The sequence below is a fragment of the Osmerus mordax genome, chromosome 14 (genome assembly GCF_038355195.1).
Source record: "Osmerus mordax isolate fOsmMor3 chromosome 14, fOsmMor3.pri, whole genome shotgun sequence".
NCBI lineage: Eukaryota > Metazoa > Chordata > Actinopteri > Osmeriformes > Osmeridae > Osmerus > Osmerus mordax.
Genome location: NC_090063.1, coordinates 7,099,793 through 7,118,329, shown reverse-complemented (window position 1 = coordinate 7,118,329; position 18,537 = coordinate 7,099,793). Strand labels below are relative to the sequence as shown.

At 39.0% G+C, this 18,537-nt stretch overlaps 2 protein-coding genes across 7 annotated transcripts in view; one reads left to right on the top strand and one right to left on the bottom strand.

Moving 5' to 3' along the window:
* Positions 1-1,454, bottom strand: part of dennd1a (DENN/MADD domain containing 1A) — a 40,232-nt gene extending 38,778 nt beyond the window's left edge. For all 5 annotated transcript variants that reach the window (XM_067250129.1, XM_067250125.1, XM_067250126.1 and 2 more), the window contains exon 1: positions 1,318-1,454. In XM_067250129.1, coding sequence (XP_067106230.1) covers positions 1,318-1,334 — 17 coding nt within the window. In that variant the 5' untranslated portion in view covers positions 1,335-1,454. The remainder of the gene's footprint in view (positions 1-1,317) is intronic.
* Positions 1,455-5,614: 4,160 nt separating this feature from the next.
* On the top strand, positions 5,615-11,139 carry LOC136956735 (LIM/homeobox protein Lhx2-like). 2 transcript variants are annotated; one of them, XM_067250713.1, is made up of 5 exons: positions 5,615-5,734; positions 6,397-6,599; positions 7,003-7,379; positions 9,582-9,787; positions 10,849-11,139. In XM_067250713.1, exons 1-5 carry the CDS (start codon positions 5,615-5,617, stop codon positions 11,137-11,139), a joined length of 1,197 nt encoding a protein of 398 aa, XP_067106814.1. The 2 variants fall into 2 exon arrangements, with proteins under 2 accessions (XP_067106814.1, XP_067106813.1); XM_067250712.1 differs by having other exon boundaries at positions 7,003-7,388.
* Positions 11,140-18,537: the final 7,398 nt, after the last annotated feature.

Genomic DNA, 18,537 nt, shown 5'->3' with positions numbered 1-18,537 from the left:
AACACTTTCAACTCACACCAATGGAAAACATTCTACGTTCATCCCCACATCATAAAATATTTCCCCAATAGTAGTGATGTTCTATAATAACCAATAGCGGTGATGTTTTGTAATAACATTCTAAAAAATATGATGACCACCTGATGTTATTGTCCCCGATAATTAAAACATGCCCATCTATCCAAATGTGGTTCAACTTAGAAGTGGTTCACTTAAGTAACAAGAGAGGAGAGAGTGGCAAGAGGACAAGAAGTGTGGCATCTGGTATCTGTAATGTTTTATATCACGTTTGTTGTTTTGCAGACCATTTAAACTATGTCATGCAGTCAAGAGCTGGTAAAGCACAGCAATTATGACTTAAAACCACCTTCCACAGTGCTTCTAGCTTTAAATCAAGCCCATGAGGAGATTAGCATGGATAGCTAACAAATTCAGTGTTATGTTTATGAAGGGTTATTTGGAAATGTGCAATAAAGAAATCACCTGACCAAGCTCATGCACTGGTAGACTTTGGTGGGCCAGTACAGTGAATATTGCAGTGGGACTCAGTAGTATCACCTAAGATAGCCTAACCATTTAACTCATTTAAAACTCTGATAAACAATTCCCACGCCCTAAGTTCATGTTGGGGTTACCTTCTTGTTTAGGCTAGGCTACATTGCAGAGCACATAGGCAACTGTGAGAGCCACATGGACAAAAAGGCAACACATTCAAAATAGTAGACTACAGTAATGCCTACATCAGACCAGAGAAACTTCATATTAGCTCAACCCCAACATAGCTTATTACTAAATAAATATGTATGTTGCGTGGTTGGTTACATCCATGAAGGCCAAGTCTAACACAATTGCAGCGAAGATCAAGACTGCATTCGAAACACAATATCAACACCCACACATTTAAGATCCTACTTTGCAGTACATGTACCACACAAAAGGATATTAAATATCTTACATATTCTGATCCAAATGCATGTAGGTATGTCAATGTAAAACAAAAGGACAAGAATTCTCTATCTGAATGAGCGAAGACCCCAATGTTTACATTTGCTTTCCTGACTATAGGCACCGCTTCGAGGTTATAAACCCGACACAGACGCGTGTTCTTAAACATGTGTTCGCTGTGGCGCAAGCATTATTATCTTCTCAATTGATTGGTAAATATTACAATTAATTTTCCATTGAGGGGGATTGAGTAAGAAGTCGTTCAGTATGTTGCAACAAGTCGGGCCTTGTCTGTATCTTACCAAAGGACTCACTTAAAGAATGTAGTCACGTTGTCATGTCAAGGGAAATGCAGAAATAAATTACTCTTACTTGATACGAGACCCCATCTTTATTTCACACTTTATCCAAGTCTAGCTTTGTAAATATGGGGCGTTGACCCGTTTTCGGTGGTTATTTTTCTGGTAACCTGTCAGACAGTCCTGCATATCGCCATGGTCTCGATGCGCAGATCACGCACCTCTTGTTGCATTATGGGAGTCGTAGTTCTCTTGCCGAAAACAATAGGTCTGACCAGGCAGAGTATGTTCTTAAATAACTACACGGACCAAAATGCTTCTTCTCGACTTCGTTAACATCCCATGATGCGGGAGAAAGGAACCGTTTTATTTGCTACTGCCTCGGATGATAACCAACGCACACACAATACATCTTTGCACCACGACTTGTACATTATTGCAACAAATCGGCTGTGTGTGAACGGCGAAGTCTTACAGCTCATTTTAAACTATCACAGTGTTATTTCCACATCTGTCATAATCTTTTCAAGTTGATGGTTGATTAATTCACTGGCCAAGAATAGATTTTGGAGTGCGAATCTACAGGAAGGTAGCTCTCCAGGAACATGATTTGAAAGCCCAATCTAGTTTATTGTTACATCTAGCTGTACAGGTACAAAATGACGCAACAAAACGCTTTTATCTTTAGACATAGAATATTCTCTTCAGCAGTGACAGAAGAAGGGGAGTTTGGGCTCAGGGCTGCACAATGTCCCTTATGATGTGAAGCCTGTGTGATGTTTCTTTAAGACAGTTTATTGAGACAGTTTATTGAAAGAGCAAGATGAGGTTCAGACATTTAGATATATTCTTTAGCACTTCCTTGAATCCAAATGAGATTGGAGCAGTGGTTGGCCATCAACGATGAACAGAGGCCAAGTCAAAGTGCTTGCTTCTCTCCAAGGGCCAGGGGAGAAATCTGTTCAGCATGCTTTGATATATATTTGTTTTTGTTTTGTTTTTTTTGGGGGGGGGAGGAAACATGTAAGCTTGAGAACATGCAAACTCCAAACAGAAAGGTCACAGGAGATAGCTCACCTGAGTCCCAAGTGGGAATCGAACCCAGGACCTTCTTGGTGTGCCATCCACACACTTCCTAAAGCCACTGTATGCCCTTTATTTATTTATTTTAGAGATATATAATATTTAATCGTAATTGTTTACCAAAGGGTATCCATGCTGTGTTCTTTGTTATCTTGGAATAACCCTCTTTCTCTTTTTAATGTGGTATTAGTAGCCTATGAAACATGTATTACTGGTGCAATGTTAGACTCGCACAATGCCAACCTGTTCAGGCCAGGATTCAGTAGTTCAGTAGGTGGTTCTGTACATTTTCTGTATTTCAACTTCTCTCAAACACACAAACACACTAAAACACAGTGAAGAAAAATAGCCTTTGCCAAGTGAGGATTTGGTTAAAGGCAGAGCAATGTAAAAACTGGGAAGAGCAATTGCAAGTAAGCCTATCTGAGTTTTTGATATAGCCAACCAAAAACCACACACGCACACACACACACACTTGTGTACACACTTGAGGAATACACAACAACACATCGTTTGGATGTATGAATGAACATATGCTTTGCCAGTCTTGGCAGTGCTCTCTTGCCTCTGGCAGGCGACTCCAAGCCTGTCAAAGTAGAAACATTGGACATCCTTTATGGTATGATGTGTACAAAACGTACAGCCTCCAACAAGGACACACGTGCTTGACACGGGTAGCCTACTCTTTACCTATTTTAACTAGAGCAAACAATTAGCCTACTTCATAGCCATGGGCTTATCTAGCCTTATTTTGGGGTGTCTGGAGCCCCCCCAAACGTTTCATTAGCCCCATATTTTAAATCTAAATTTGTTAATTTCTCTTGCTAAAACCCACTACAGGACACTATTTAAAAGGATATTTTCAAAAATTTCTTCTGGGGGAACATGCCCCAGACCCCCCTAGTTTTGCTGGGTCACAGGAAAAATAATAGGTTTTATCTAGGGGCTTAGCCCCCCCAAAAGTGGGAACCTAGATTTGCCCCTGTTCATAGCATATTTTGTGATCTTCGCCTCTTTTCTGAGACAAAACCCATTCGTCTAAATTGGATATTGACTGTAGCCTACTCCATATGTAGCCTGAGGCCTACTCCATACTCCATATTGCATGATTAAACTGTAGCCTAAATCTCAAATATAGGCTAATAACAACGATTAGTGAAGAGAACATGAAAATCTTAATTGTTACTATGGAAGATTAGCCTACCTTGTATTACAAAAAGACTGGCCAACGCATGCATACAGGGCTCCTCCCTGAAATGAGTCTGCAGGTTTGGATGACTGAGATTATGATTAGGCTACTGTAAACGTTAGGCTACAAAAAGTAAGTCTAACATTAGGCTATATCACAAAGCAATATATTAGGCTATATAGCCTATTCTTATTCTCATTAATGGCCTATTTCATACAGTCTAGGCGGTTCATTTAGCCTACTTAGCCTACCTAATTATAAATTGAGTTTTTACTAATACACCGATTAGCCTAACTTTTCCAATTTGGTTATTTATTGGATAGGCCTACCATATAAAATGGCCTTACGTCGACAAATTAATACATGTGAAATACTAACTTTCCAGTGCAATGGGCAATAGTCTTTAGTTGGCCTGGGACCTACATGAATTAATCTTGAGGTAGGCCTATTATTTAGCCTAGCACAGAAGCCTGTTAATGCGAGGTCAGGCCGACGGAGCTGTGTCACCTGCGGCCAAGCCTAGTTTTTCTTTGATGGATTTAAATCACTAGCCAAGTTTTGCGACGGGGCTGGTCCATCATTATGAGTAGGCAAGTGTATCATATGTCACTGTCATGGTTGGCGAACAGATGGTGCTTGAATCAGTGGATGACGTTGCTTAGATGTCCAGTAAGGTAACTGAGGACCTGTGATTGGTTCGCCTCATGTCACTTTGGCTTTATTAAGATGGATCGCGTTCGTCTGTCAAGATTCATCTTTGAACATACTCTTCTGTTGAAAATTGCTTGGCAATTTCTTTTTATTGTAAACAAGTCATGACTAAAATATTATAAGTAGGCCTTAAACCAAATTACGAGTTTGCATTTTTGCAGTAAGCTAAAGGCTACATTGGAATTTAGGAGAAGCAATTCAAATCCCTACAGATGTAAAAGTTGAACCGTGTCAGATGATTGATGATACAAATATATTAGTGATGTTTGCAAACCAAGAAGTTTAAGGGCTCCTTGACGAACACTTCCTTGTACGAAAGATGGAGAGTGCAGGGATCATACCGAGAAGTTCGTAACGATGCTCAGGGAGTTTTGACAAGACAGTTGTAGGCTACAGTTCTAACCAATAGTCAACTCCGCATTCAAAATAACACACTCTCATTCAGACACACTCTACTTACACAAGGAGGCGGTGCGCGTGGATCAGGATAGGTTTCTCACAATTAAAGAGGAATTTGTTTTTGTTTCGTTGACACGTCCAATTCTCGAGGAGGACATAGGCCTACGTCAGGTATGTTGTAGCCTATTATTGCTGCGGATTAAACATTCGACCCTGCTGGCGGGGCTATTCTAGCATCACTTGAGAGAATAGCCTTCCTTTCCCTGAATTCCGAGTCGACACTTTCGGATCAATCTCAAGAGTGGAGCCAAGCTGCCAGAAGTCTGCCGGGTGTAGTTTGGGATTTTCTGTCGGTTTTGGAATACTAGGGATTTTTCCATAATATGCACGCTGAATAGCCTAATCTAAACAGTGCCGATGTCCTAGTCTACAAATTCAGAAATATTTGAGAACATTTTCCTATCGTCAATTTTCTGGTATGTTTTTATCATAACAATTCCTTGTTTATGAATTGTTTTGTATTTTTTTCCAACGTATAGGCTAGATGCATATAAAAAATATTTTCAACAATCGCTTAACCGAAAAGTTGGTTTTAGGCTATTGATAGGCTTATCCTTAATTGTCTGGATTTTTTAATGAATAATTTGGAGAGAAAAAAACATTGCTATAGCTATGTGTTAAAACCTATTGAAGTTGAGATGTAGCCTGAAGTGATGTTATTGTTGTTCCCTGGGCCTGGTTGCTGAGATACTTTACCACTGGCAAATACGCTAAAGACCGTGACTTTTACTACCTTAATCAAACGATCCATGCACTTCTGATAGCACTTCTGATTACTTGCTTACTTTCTTCAGGCTTATGCACTGTGTAGGTCATGTTTCTTTGGTTAAAAGCGTTTGGTAACATGATGTCAATGTAAACAATTGTAGGTTATTCAGTGTAAACCTGTTTGCAGATAGAAGGGAGAATTAGCACCCCTATACCAGCGATGCTATTCCATAGTCTCTCCGGGAGCGAGATGCAGGGGGTCATCGATGAAATGGACCGGAGAACGAAGAGCGATACCACTGCAATCAGTTCAGCTATAGACATGGGAGAAACTGAGGCGGTGCGTAAACTCCTTCGAAGAAAATCCCACGATGGCCAAATATAAATATGATAAAACACTGATTTAGGAAGACAACAAAAAACTGACGTTGTGGCCAAATGTGTTAATTGGTTATGAAAAGTGGTTTCTTATTGAACTAAAATTAAGTTTACGTTCTCCAATCTAGACGGACTATAGGGCTTGATTAGATAATTTCGATAGTATTTCATGTTGCAGAAATAGCCTGAATAAAACATCTAGGCCTAGCCTACATATTTGTTTTTATTTGTTTATTTGGATATGGCCTATATATCCCAAAATGGGTCTTTCATAATGTTTTGTTCTCTATTACATACAATTGTCCAACCTCATTTTAAAAAGTGTAATTATATGTGCATTGTAGTAGGCCAAACTTGATTGTGACATTTTCCTACCACTATGATGTTAACTATAGGCATTGGTGTCAACTATCTGTAGGAATTTGACTGATAACCGAATGCCTAATTATTTGTAGGCTATCCCCCCAAAACCTAGTGTCTGATCAGGCCTTAAAATGGACAAGTTATAGGCCATGCAGTCCACAGGGTAGGCCTACTAAATATGAAGAAAAATGTATGTGTAAAGCATTTGGTAGCCAAGGCTATAGGTCTGTCGTTAAACAATTTGTTCCTTTACTTCTCTAGAATGGGACCTCCATCAATTGCGACCGTGTTTCACTCTGCGCAGGCTGCGGGGAGAAGATTTTGGACCGCTACTACTTGCTAGCGGTGGACAAACAGTGGCACATGCGATGTCTCAAGTGCTGCGAGTGCAAACTGAACCTAGAGTCTGAGCTGACCTGTTTCAGTAAAGATGGGGGCATATATTGCAAAGACGATTACTATAGGTAGGCTAATACTGCATGCTCCAAAAGCCAAAATGTTGCAAACTGCTTTTGCATTACAGCCTATCGCGTTTAGGCAAATCCTTGATTATCATGTTCCCATCCCAGACTTGGCCTACTTTCATACCAGTTAGATTAAATTGTCATTAATATGCCATACTGTGCATTTCATTAAAAAAAATGCTATAGGTCTATACTTTAATTATTCCCCAAATGTGGGAATAATATAAAAATGAGGTCCCAAATAGCCTATTAACCAGATTAAAAGCAGATACAATGTTTGACCTCCGTCGATAAGCGATGACAATATAGGTTTTTATATCTTAAAATCCACGGTAAAAATCTTCTGTATCTAAATTCTTTACGTGTTTCGGTGTTTGTTGTCATGCTATCTTCTCCCAAGCAGGAGGTTTTCGGTCCAGAGATGCGCCCGATGTCATCTCGGAATTTCGGCGTCAGAGATGGTTATGCGGGCGAAAGACCTGGTATACCACTTGAACTGTTTCACATGCACCTCCTGCCACAAAATCCTTACGACCGGAGACCACTTCGGGATGCGGGACAGTCTTGTATACTGCCATCTCCACTTTGAAACTATAATACAAGGGGAATATCAAGCTCATTTGAATTGCGGGGATGAAGCCTCGGGCAAAGAACTTGGTGCCAGCACTGCAAACTCGCTGGGAATACCATACTATAACAGCGTCGGAATGGTGCTTAAAGGGAGACCCAGAAAGAGGAAAAGTCCCGGACCTAGATCTGATTTGGCAGCTTATAACGCAGGTAAGAATGGTCTTCTATTGTTTAACACTGTTAACTGTTTTGTACTTTTCTCTCAGGTTTTTCAAATTTATTAAGAAGAATTTGGCTATTTGTTGCTGTGGGCCTACTGAAAAAATATATAATTGCAGTACGGTAACAAGATAAACCAAATTACAGATACACGCCATATGTTTTGCATAAAAGTTCTTAGTTAAGGCAGTAATTGGCCAGTTCATGTTCATGTATGCTAATACTTTGAATGGGCTGTATTTGATCAAAAGTGGATTTTTGATACCAGTCCACAACGTTTTTGGAAGCACAACTGGCTCCAAAAACGTAATGTAAACGTAATGGCTCAGATGGGGGCTGGGACTCAAAATGAGGGGGGGGGGGGGGGGGGGGGTGACGGGGACTCCTTTATTTTGGTGACCCCCCCACACACACACTCACACACTCACACACACACACACAAATTAATTTCAGTTAACTCGGTTTCTAGGTCGGCAAATCATCGTTGAATAGCTTGTAGAACACCTGTGCGGAGTCCTGAAAAATGCTCCCTTGTGAGGATGGAGATAATACCTTTGACAGTTTGGTTTATGTTAGCCTTTTATAAGAACTAAGCTAGTTGTTAAATGCAAGTGCATCAGACTCCAGTGCAGCTGGAGACACAAAAAATGTAATGTAAATGTCTTGGTAAGTTTAAAGGGTTGCTACTATGAGTTTAATAATTATGTAATGATTATCATCATCTTGCTTCATAACCAATAAAAAGAAGAACAGTAAACCATGGCCCTAGTGGGAAAAAATCTGCTGGCAGGATCTTTAGGTTGTGATATTAGAAAAGGATAAAGCCAAATACAATTTGGTGAGACGAGATAAAAATGTTTCAGTTGCAATTATTTAATAATTTAATAAACATGGAAGTTTCAGCATGAAAGAATAAAAAGTCCTCCACTGAATGTAATTCAGAAGATTGTATTCTTGAGCCATTTTACTTTGTGTAGCCAGTACTCTGGATATTTAAAAAGCATAAATTAAACAGTAACAATATTCCTCTGTTGTTTTACATGCAGCCACTCTTACGCTTTTAAGTTTAAGTAAGAGTTTAAGTTTTCCAATGTTCTTAACATCTGTTGACTTATTCAGATAGTCAACATAAAAAATCTGCACAACCATTCTTCAAATATAAAAAATGTAAGTTCATCCTTTACTCAAAATCTATCAATTTTGGCATCCAATAAAACAATTGTTTGCCTTTTGCCTAGGTTATCAACATTGGTAACAACTGTGTAATCAAAACACTGATATTATGACAGACGTTATGTTTTTCATACCTAAAAGTACTTTAAAAAAATCCAAGTTAATTTGGAAAGAAATGTTTGATTGACCAGAAACCACAATAATTGCACTGTAAGGTAAATTATTTTATGTTATGCTTGAATGGCTATGTCAAGGTTTGTGCTCAGAGCAGGGGGATTTGTCACAAGTATTTTTGAATATGTTTCAAATGCTAGAAATCATACTTGAAATGCTTGTAAAGTGAAAACTACCACTGATATGGCACACATAGTCATTTAGTCTTTAATGTATTTGTTAAGTGTATACAGTCAGCAAAAAAGGGTATTTATGGTAATGTAAGAGTATTTTATCAGTAACAAACTACATTTCCAACTATTTCTTAAAAATAAATGATCTACTTTTAGGCAAAATCTTACTTTCTTAATTCAATACTGTGATCAGATATTGAAATTCACATACATTTAGACCTACACAATTTATCAGCTTAGTCTAAAGCCCTTTAAGTTATATTGATGGGTATATTAGTAATCTTCAAAGTTTAATTGACAGATTGTTTTTCATGGTTATAGAGCGTTGGTTTGTGCAGTATATGAATGGAATGGGATATGTACCATTTGACATTATAAACCTGACTATATGGACTTATGTCTGTACATTATTTAAATATGGTTAGATATAGTATTTGTGCTTTTGAGAACAGTTGAAGCTGAGCAGAGACTGTGATCTTTTCATTCCGTCACAATAATTTTTAATACCCTGCAATTACATTTAAAGTCATCATCTAACCATAACCCTAACCCAAAATATATGACAACATGTCTTGTGTAGGTTACTGTATAACTTACTTCCTGAATCACAAGTTTAACTATGCAATCACAAGTACTGTAGTCTAACCTGTGTGTGCCGTTATGCCCCTTCTAGTGTTGAGCTGTAATGAGAATGAAGGAGACCCCTTGGACCGCAACTCACACTACTCATCCAGCCAGAAGTCAAAGCGCATGCGAACCTCCTTCAAACACCACCAGCTGAGAACTATGAAGTCATACTTCGCCATCAACCACAACCCTGATGCCAAGGACCTCAAGCAGCTAGCGCAGAAGACAGGCCTCACCAAACGGGTCCTGCAGGTAAGAAAGGCTAACTTAAACTCAACACAGAGTCTTTGAAGGCATAACGCGCAGAAAATCTTATAAGCATATAAACAATTGCAGGATGCAGACACATGCAAAAAAAATCACTCCAAAGTTCACTCCATACTGAGAGATTGTTATAAGGTTACGTATTAGGTTACATGTGTGGCTAACTTACATAATTGTTTATGTACCTACTTTGTTGAGGTTCCTTTTACGGACTTTACTTTGAGTTTAAGGTTTGATAGTAACTCCAAAGCTCCTCCCACAGTGGGATTCTCAAACTAGCTACAACACATTGATTGGCAAACAAGGGACTTCTCAGCGCAAAAATAATCTGTGTGCCCTGATGTTAATGACCCTTAAGATTCTAATAAATCCATCCCTTTCTCCAAGTGTTACATGGAATGTCTACCGGCAAGAACACTAGTGAAAATATGTTGCTAGACTATATCTTTCAAAGAGGGGAAACGAACATGGACAGACGATGTAATGAGTGATCAAATCAAAACTTTGTTGTTTTTGTCAGTATTTTTTATATTGTCATCAGGGGTCCAGATTTCCTGTTGTTGTTTATGAATGTTGTTATTCCTCCAGCAATTACAGGCTAACAGCTCTGTGATGAGAGCTAGAGAGCATAAACTGAGTAAACCCCCATACCATGGGTGTAGTGCATCAATCAGCCCATAGGAGGTTCTATACTTGGGCAAATAATCTAAAAGGCTAAACCCTATTGACCTGTGTAATCGGAAATTCAAGACAGATTTAAACAAATATAACGCCAAAGTGGGTAAACAAATATCTGAGCTGTAGTAGAGAGTAACACAAGAAAAATTACACCAAAAAAATATAAAAACATCTCTCTCTAACACTCTTATTCTCTGTCTATCTTAGTCTCTCCCCATAAGCCTTCCTATGGTCTGTGTTACATTTACATTTAGTCATTTAGCAGACGCTCTTATCCAGAGCGACTTCAACCTTCTGATTAGTAGCCCGACTCCCTCACCGCTCAGCCACCTGACTCCCGTTAGTTACTATTGTTTCTCTATCCTCTGCAGGTTTGGTTCCAGAATGCCCGCGCTAAGTTCAGACGAAACCTCCTACGCCAGGAGAGCACAGGAGGGGACATGGCATCAGGCGATTCCACTCTGTTGGAGGAATCGCCCTCTGGACCCCCATCTGAGCTCTCCAACGCCTCCATGAGCCCATCTAGCACCCCGACAACCCTGACGGATCTGACCAGCCCCTCTATACCATCAGTGAACCCCATACTGACTGCTGTTAGAGGGGTCATGGACACTCATGACTCAATGAGCCCCTCTCAAACAACCCTTACCAGCCTTTTCTGATGTCACACTCCGCACCCCTCTCCTCCCCTTCATCAGCTTTCTGAGACACCAAGAGATGGCAAAGGAAGATTTGAGACTTATCATCCTCCCACTGAACAATAGGTTTCTCCTATCAGTTTTAGCATCTTCTAATAGTGAAATCTAAAGCCTTATGATGCAGTCATGGGATTTCCAATAGCTGAATATATTTGTTCCCAATTTTATGTGATACCACCTCCCACTTTCCCTGCCCTCACTATTCTTTGTCAAACTCGACTTGTCCTGAGAAGGCTACTTCAACTGAAACTCCGAAGACTAAGAATGTTGGAGAATAGTGGCACTGCAGATGCAAAGCAAAGCAACACGTTTTTCCAGAAAATGGTGTGCCTTATACATTTTACATCCATTAAGAATCCCTGTTGTCACAAATCTGATAGGCTTCTATCATAGGTTACACATATCTATTATCTTATTTAGGGCCTAAACACTTAAATATTTTTGTCTACAATAGAAAACTGGTGTAGTACAATGCACTACAAGGACAATTAATGAATAATTAATGGTAAAAATCTGTAGGTGTATAAGCTTGTTGCTAGTAGTGTGTTAATGCACATTGGGGAAATTGTTTCAAAATACTTCCATTACTGCAGTTATTTCAGTTAACAACATAAACAGACACAAGGCAGATGATGTAGGGATCTTACATCTTTGACATGTTGAATACGTTTGCAATTCCAATTTGAATATGTAAGTAGTTGATGAGTGTAGATAGATGCTACAACATGACTGGATTAAATGCTTTGAAATGATCAAAGTGGTTGGAGGACTGTATTTCATGTTGGGTCTATGCGAGTCAAATTTTTTACAACATGTAGCTGCATTTCAATATGTGTTAAAGATGGCAATTGTATCTTCTATCCCAGGCTCACACTATGCTGTTGACACACACACACACACACACACACCGTGCTTACCTCAGTCCTATTTAGATGCCAATCAAACGCAGACTGCATTAGGCAGTACTTTCTGAAAAGATGTGAATGCTTATGGCTGTGTATGGTTGTGAAAATGGTCATGTGTGCATTGCATAACACTATACCACAGAATGATGATCATACACAGAAAATCTAAATAATTGGGTTTAGAGCATGGGTGTATTTAATGACCTTACCCACTGTTCAAGGAAAAGTAGACCCCAACCTAAACCATTAGCTGGTTTTGTACATTGCACGTTTATGGAATATGTGTGTGACCACTGATGTTGGTGAAATGAGGACAAATCAGGGATTTGTGTTGTTGTTGGGTACATTTACTTTTCATGGAAAATAGTACTTTGAGTGTTCTAGTATGGAAAATCCAGCTGCCTTCCTTTTGACTGTGACCTGGATGACAAGGGTACTCCAACCAATACTTCTGTGTTTTGGTCAGCTGCTTTTAGGGATTCCACACCTCCTTTCCTACCAGGTTGTGGGGACTCCCTTTCCCCTTGTAAAGGTCCCTTTTTGGATGTTCTTAAGTCTTCATCTCTTTAAAAACAAAATACTAAACAAAACTTTGACTTTGTCCTTTTTGTTTGTTTAGCTGTCATTGTGCACCTGATACTGTTGTCATGCAGATTATCTAACATTCAGAGTTGTTTCTTTGTGTAAACAACTGAAACAAATTGATCATTTGTAATTAGGGAATATCCTGTTTCACCAATTTCACCAGAGATTGAGAGTATGAACAAACATCCTAATTATAAAATAGAAGTTTGTTAAGAGCATGTTTCTCTGTGTGTTGATTGTCACCTGGTACCTACGCCATGCAGAGCAACTGAATCAAATGACTGAGGTCTGAAGAATGTTATTCTAAAAAAGTGTAATAAATAACATTCGTAAATGTGCATTTCTTTAAATAAGGCCTCAAAACAATTATATAACACGAGACAAAAATATCAAGTCATTCGCACTGGCTTGTGTTCTTGGTCAGCACATGGCGACACCTGTCGGTGTGAGTGCTGTACAAAGCATTTGTAGACATGACATTATGTTTAAGAAATGAGATACAGGTTTCAATAAAGTGTTACGCCTGCTTTCAACACCTGGTTAGTTTCACCAAGACTCATGTCGGCATACTGCAAGGCCAGAGACAAAAATCGACAGCTGTGTAGAAATACAGGTAGATGATAGATGTTTAAATAAACACCTTCAATAAAAAAGTCTAGTGTCCGAAGGTGCAGTCCAACCAAACTGCAGATTAGTTGTATCCTCTTTGTCTTTAGTCAGCTGGTGTTTCCAACTGATTTTAGGAATCACATAATTCAGTCTTCTGTTATCACAAATGCACTACTGACAAACTTAAATGCTGACCTATATTCCGTTGATAACAATTATTTTGGGGGCCATGGAGCCACTTGACCAAGAGGGAATAAGATGGTAGGGTAAAATCACAAGTGCCAAATTGGATGTTAAACTGACCAGGTTTTCTGACCCTTCTGTCCGTGCGATGACTTTAAAATGAGGCAGACGGAGGGCTTTGACTGACATAGAAACCACCACATAGCCTGTGGCCCTCAAACACAGCATTACTCTCCGCCATGCTTTATTCATGTCAACTACGACACACAAAGTGCATATTTACACACATGAAGTCAGACATGCAGGCAGGCCAACTGCAGTAGCCCATCTACACCCGTCCTCGTGGCCCACCACATCACTCAAGCAGGCATCAAAACACCCTCCGGTCACACTCAATGGAGTCTGGAATTCCTCTACAAGTCAGTGTGTATCTGTGTGTGTGTGTGTGTGTGTATGTGTGTGTGTGCAGATCTGAGATCACAGCACATTTACTGAACGCCCCCATCGTTTTAATATTCCCCTCCAGGCCATCAAGGTAGATCACTGTCTGCTAGCCGCAAGCGACTGTGCAATGTGACACCCCTGTCCCGCCCTACCTCTCCGCTGCACACAGCACCCTCACCCAGTGTGTTAGGGAAAGATCTGTCATGCAAGATACAAGGCTCTCCTCCTCTACCCCTCAATACCTTCACTAAGAATCAGGGGCCTAGAGCAGTGATGTGAAATTTGGACGGGGCTCGATGTCTCACTAATGTCCCCAGTCACTGAGGGTGAGTGAAGAGGACCTGAGGGGAGTTGTTTGATAGAGATGGATGAGATGATGGATGAGGTGAAGAGGGAGGACACTTGGACATGGCAACTTAACTACGTGACAAACAAGCCATGTGTAATATGCTGGTGGACATCTATAACAAGGGGAAAATATTATATATTTCCAAGAATGATGCCAGTTTGCCAGCTTCAACCAACGCAAGCACACCTCACCATTTCCACAGAAATTGTACACTCTCTAGTTGTGGTTGCAATGTTTGGATTTATGAGGTGACTGTGGATGTTGAAAAGAGGGGTTATGTGGTCGTTTTTCCAAACAACTACATGGGAAAATATGAAGCAAAGCCATGAGATTTGGCAGCAAAGGACACATTTACAAAACAACTGCATAATCAGATAATTTTATGATGTGTTAATAGAAGTCTCTGACTGTTTAAAAAAATAAGCAAAATAAGTAAGCAGCAATTAAGGTCAGTGTAAAGAAAACTACATAATAGAAAAAAGAATAAGTATTGGGTGGGATCTTAACATTATTGACATCACCATACTAAATTTAATAGATTCAAATAATTTTAACATGTATGCCAAACCAAAGACAAAACAAAGCAATCATGACCTATTGACTTACAACATAATATTACAATATTGTTTTACATAATAACAATGATTTATTATTAAAAATAAACTAAGCCATAAAGAATAACATTCATGTCCCATTTCCTTGATCCTGCTGTATATGTGAAGAAACAAAGTTACGATTGCAATAAGATAATTTTGTCATAACTACATAACTACATATCATTGTATATCCGTCCCTTTCGCTCTGGCAGACGCAGACAGAGCCTGAAGCCATTCACAACATCACAACAACAATGCTTTGTGTTCTGACTGATTAGTTTGGGGTAAAAGGAGGAGGCAAGGGCAGGAGAGGGGTGTGAGTAAAGATGTGTATGTGTTTGGGGGGGGTTGGGGTTAAATCAGGTTCAGGCCCCACCATGGAGTCACTAAGCCTGGCCATACCAGTTCCAGGTCGTTAGCCAAAACCAACTCAATGACATAAGGAAAAAGCGGGTACCATAAATCCATAAATGATAATGTGACCCTTTTTTTTGGACGATAGTGTGTTGTTTTTTGTCAAAAAACTTGACTGGCCTGCTCAGATCCTTGATCTACACACCATCAAACACATTTGGGATAACTTCTAACGTCATCTGCAAGCCAGGTCAACCAACATCCACACCCAACTTCCCTAACATTCTTGTGGCTGAATGGAGCTAGCTTTAAAAATAGCTTCTTCTCTCCTCCATAGACACATCTCTTACAACACATTACCTTAACCCAACTATACAAATGTGTGTGTGCTGTGTTAACATTGGGAAAAAGCCAGCAGCAATTACCATTAAGGAGAGAGAAAGAGAGAGAGAGAGAGACATAGAGAGGGAAAACTAGGGTTGTATGCACTTCAAAAAGTCTGCAGCCTGGGTATTTAGCCGGCCAGTTAGGGATGATTAGGACTCTCGTCCTCTGAAGCCCCTGAGCTTTCCTTTGACCCCTAAGTGCTTAATTTGAGACTCAAAGACTTTGTTTATTGGGAAGAAATCAATTTCTTCTACCTTTAAAAAAAAATTGTGTGAGAAGTACCATCGCATAACACCGTCCGGAGGGACAGAATAAGAATGATAAATCGTTTTTTTGACAAGCCGCCAAAGGTTTTTTAATTCGGAGCTGTCACATCAATGCCATTCTCTGAGTCTGGATGGGTACCCCAGACTTTGGATATGGAGCGACCCCTAGCACGAGGATAAGGTTTCAATACTGATAATTACATTTAATTAGGGTTATGGGAATCAAAATTCCTTTAATGGGATGTCCCCTTGTCTCTAAGGATGCTGATACTTAGTAGCAAGGCCGTAGCCATGGAGTCAACATTGGGGGGGACGAAATCTTCTGGGGAGTCTGAGGGTCCCTCACCCCCGAAAACCTAAAACCTTGTATTTTTTTCAGACAGCGTGCGTGGTTGCCTGTCGTAGCGTAGCACATTTATATTTCATTTATATTTTTAGATCAATATATTGGGGGGACAGTTTGACCAGATTTGAATAAATCTGGATAAAAATCTCCAACATTTGTTTTTGAACCTTCTTTTAAACATATGGACATTTCTAACATCTGATTTAACGTAAAGAAAATTGTTCAGTTTGTTCAGAAAATGTATTCTTTATAAAGACAGTAGGGTTGCTTTTCATTTTAAGGCTTTCTTTAGTAATAAGTCACTCTAGTTGCCAAGAGGTGTGGATTTTGGCTCGAGAATTACGTTTGAGCTGTGTTTAAATGACCTCTACTGGTCAATGCGATGTACAACATCTCTATGTTCCAGAGATAAAGTCCTCTTGCCAGTAGAATACCACTGAGTAGAAAAGAGAGGTAATTTTATTCAGAGGTGATATTTGCAACTTTATGCAGCTTCATTCTATTTTTATTTAAATTTGTATCTTATTTCGGTGCATTCTAAATAGTGTATTGTTAATTGTACTGAATGACAACTGACAACATGCAACTGAATCATACAAGATTATAAAAATCCCTTTGTTAAAGTATTTAGATTATATCATTATCTTGATAGTCTTTATTACATAAAATAAAATAATTCCAACTTAAATGATTAATCACAACAAATGAATAGTTTACATTGCATGCATATGAACATTTAACATAACATATGTAACTTTATTCTAACAAAGGAGAACATTTTATACAAATAAGTGTTTGTCATCAAAGTGTGGCTGAGACAAACTACATCTGAATGAATCTTTTATCTATAATCAAAAGTAATTGGATGTATGTCAGGATGATCAATGGTGAATATTTGATGCGAACATCTGGGAAAGAATGTAAAAAGACATTGAAGGCCTGTTATATCCTGATCTGACAAGAGGAACCTCCCAGTCCAACAGCTGTGTAGCAGCCCCTGAATGTATAATCATACATTGGCCTGGCAACTCAATATTAAGTATCTTGGTGATGAATGATATTGGCAACTGTTTAGAACGTTTTTTTTTTAAGTTTTATGTATGTAGCATGATACAGAAACTCATATAACTTATATCAAATATTAGATCACTTTGTCTAACATTGCATGTCACTGTTCCTGTTCACATGAGAGTTTATCTCTATGGATATAAAGATGGCGATAGTGAGCTATTTATAATATCCCTTGTGCTGCCTTCAGGTCATTGTGACCCACCGTTATGGTGCAAAAGGTGGGTCACAATGACCCGAAGGCAGCACAAGGGTTAAGAAAATACTGAACCACATTAATATTTACCAGCTATAGATATTGTTATACTACAGATAAGATTAGATTGAACTTTATTTACCCCAATTCAGGAAAGCTATAGCTACTTTCATGACTGAGGTTGATTACTACTTAATCGGACAATCAATGAAGCTTTCTAGCCTAGTTCTGGACAGTTTTTTATTTATTTTTTTAACTAAAATTTTAGTGAAGACAACCATGTTCTACCTTGTTTTGAACCAATCATCCAGCCATTGGTCCTGGTCAGAATTCAAGGTGCATGATGGTCCAGCAGGGAGGCCTATTGGTAAACAAATTGTTCACATTAATATGGGGTATTTTCTATGTAGGTGCCAAGAGTTGTTATGAGAGGTGATTATTGAGGCCAGGGAGGTTGATTTCACAAAAGTTCAAGTACGTAATATTCTTGGGTGTTTTCAAAATGAGGGCCAACATTTATTTATGTTTGTTACACATATTAGTACTCTGAAGTGGCCTTTAGATGTACTGTAGGTGCTTCTGATTAGCATTGGCAATATTTCTTCAGTGGACAGTATGGGAAAGTAAAGAAAGTAAAATAACATTGCATACAAAACTGTGTAACAAAGTTGGATTCCAAAATCCCATTGCCTAGTTGGAAGTACTTTCCAATGCAACCATGGGAAAAACATGTCAGACAAAAATTCAGTCTGATTCTGATAACTTAGTAAAGTGCCTTTTTCATTCTTACTGTACATTGCCTACTCTTAGTGTACAGGGTGAGCAGCCCATCATGGGCAGTAATTCATCAGACAAACAATGAACAAGTGTCAACTTGTTGAACCGCTCAGAAACTATGATGTGGGTCTGTTACAGCCTTATGCTTACCAAGGATGGACAGATTGGATAGTTTTCAGCCACCTGTGAACCTATGCAATTAAAAGAATAAACTTATTGTACACTTCTAACGTTAAGCACATACTTTATTTTCCACATAATCTACCATATACAGTAGTCAATCAATAGATGTATAGC

Coding starts and splice junctions, on each gene's coding strand:
- LOC136956735 (XM_067250712.1), top strand. CDS start 5,615: ATGCTATTCCATAGTCTCTCCGGGAGCGAGATGCAGGGGGTCATCGAT. Junction 7,389..9,581: donor TTATAACGCAGGTAAGAATG/GTCTTCTATTGT, acceptor TGCCCCTTCTAG/TGTTGAGCTGTAATGAGAAT. Junction 9,788..10,848: donor TCACCAAACGGGTCCTGCAG/GTAAGAAAGGCT, acceptor TATCCTCTGCAG/GTTTGGTTCCAGAATGCCCG.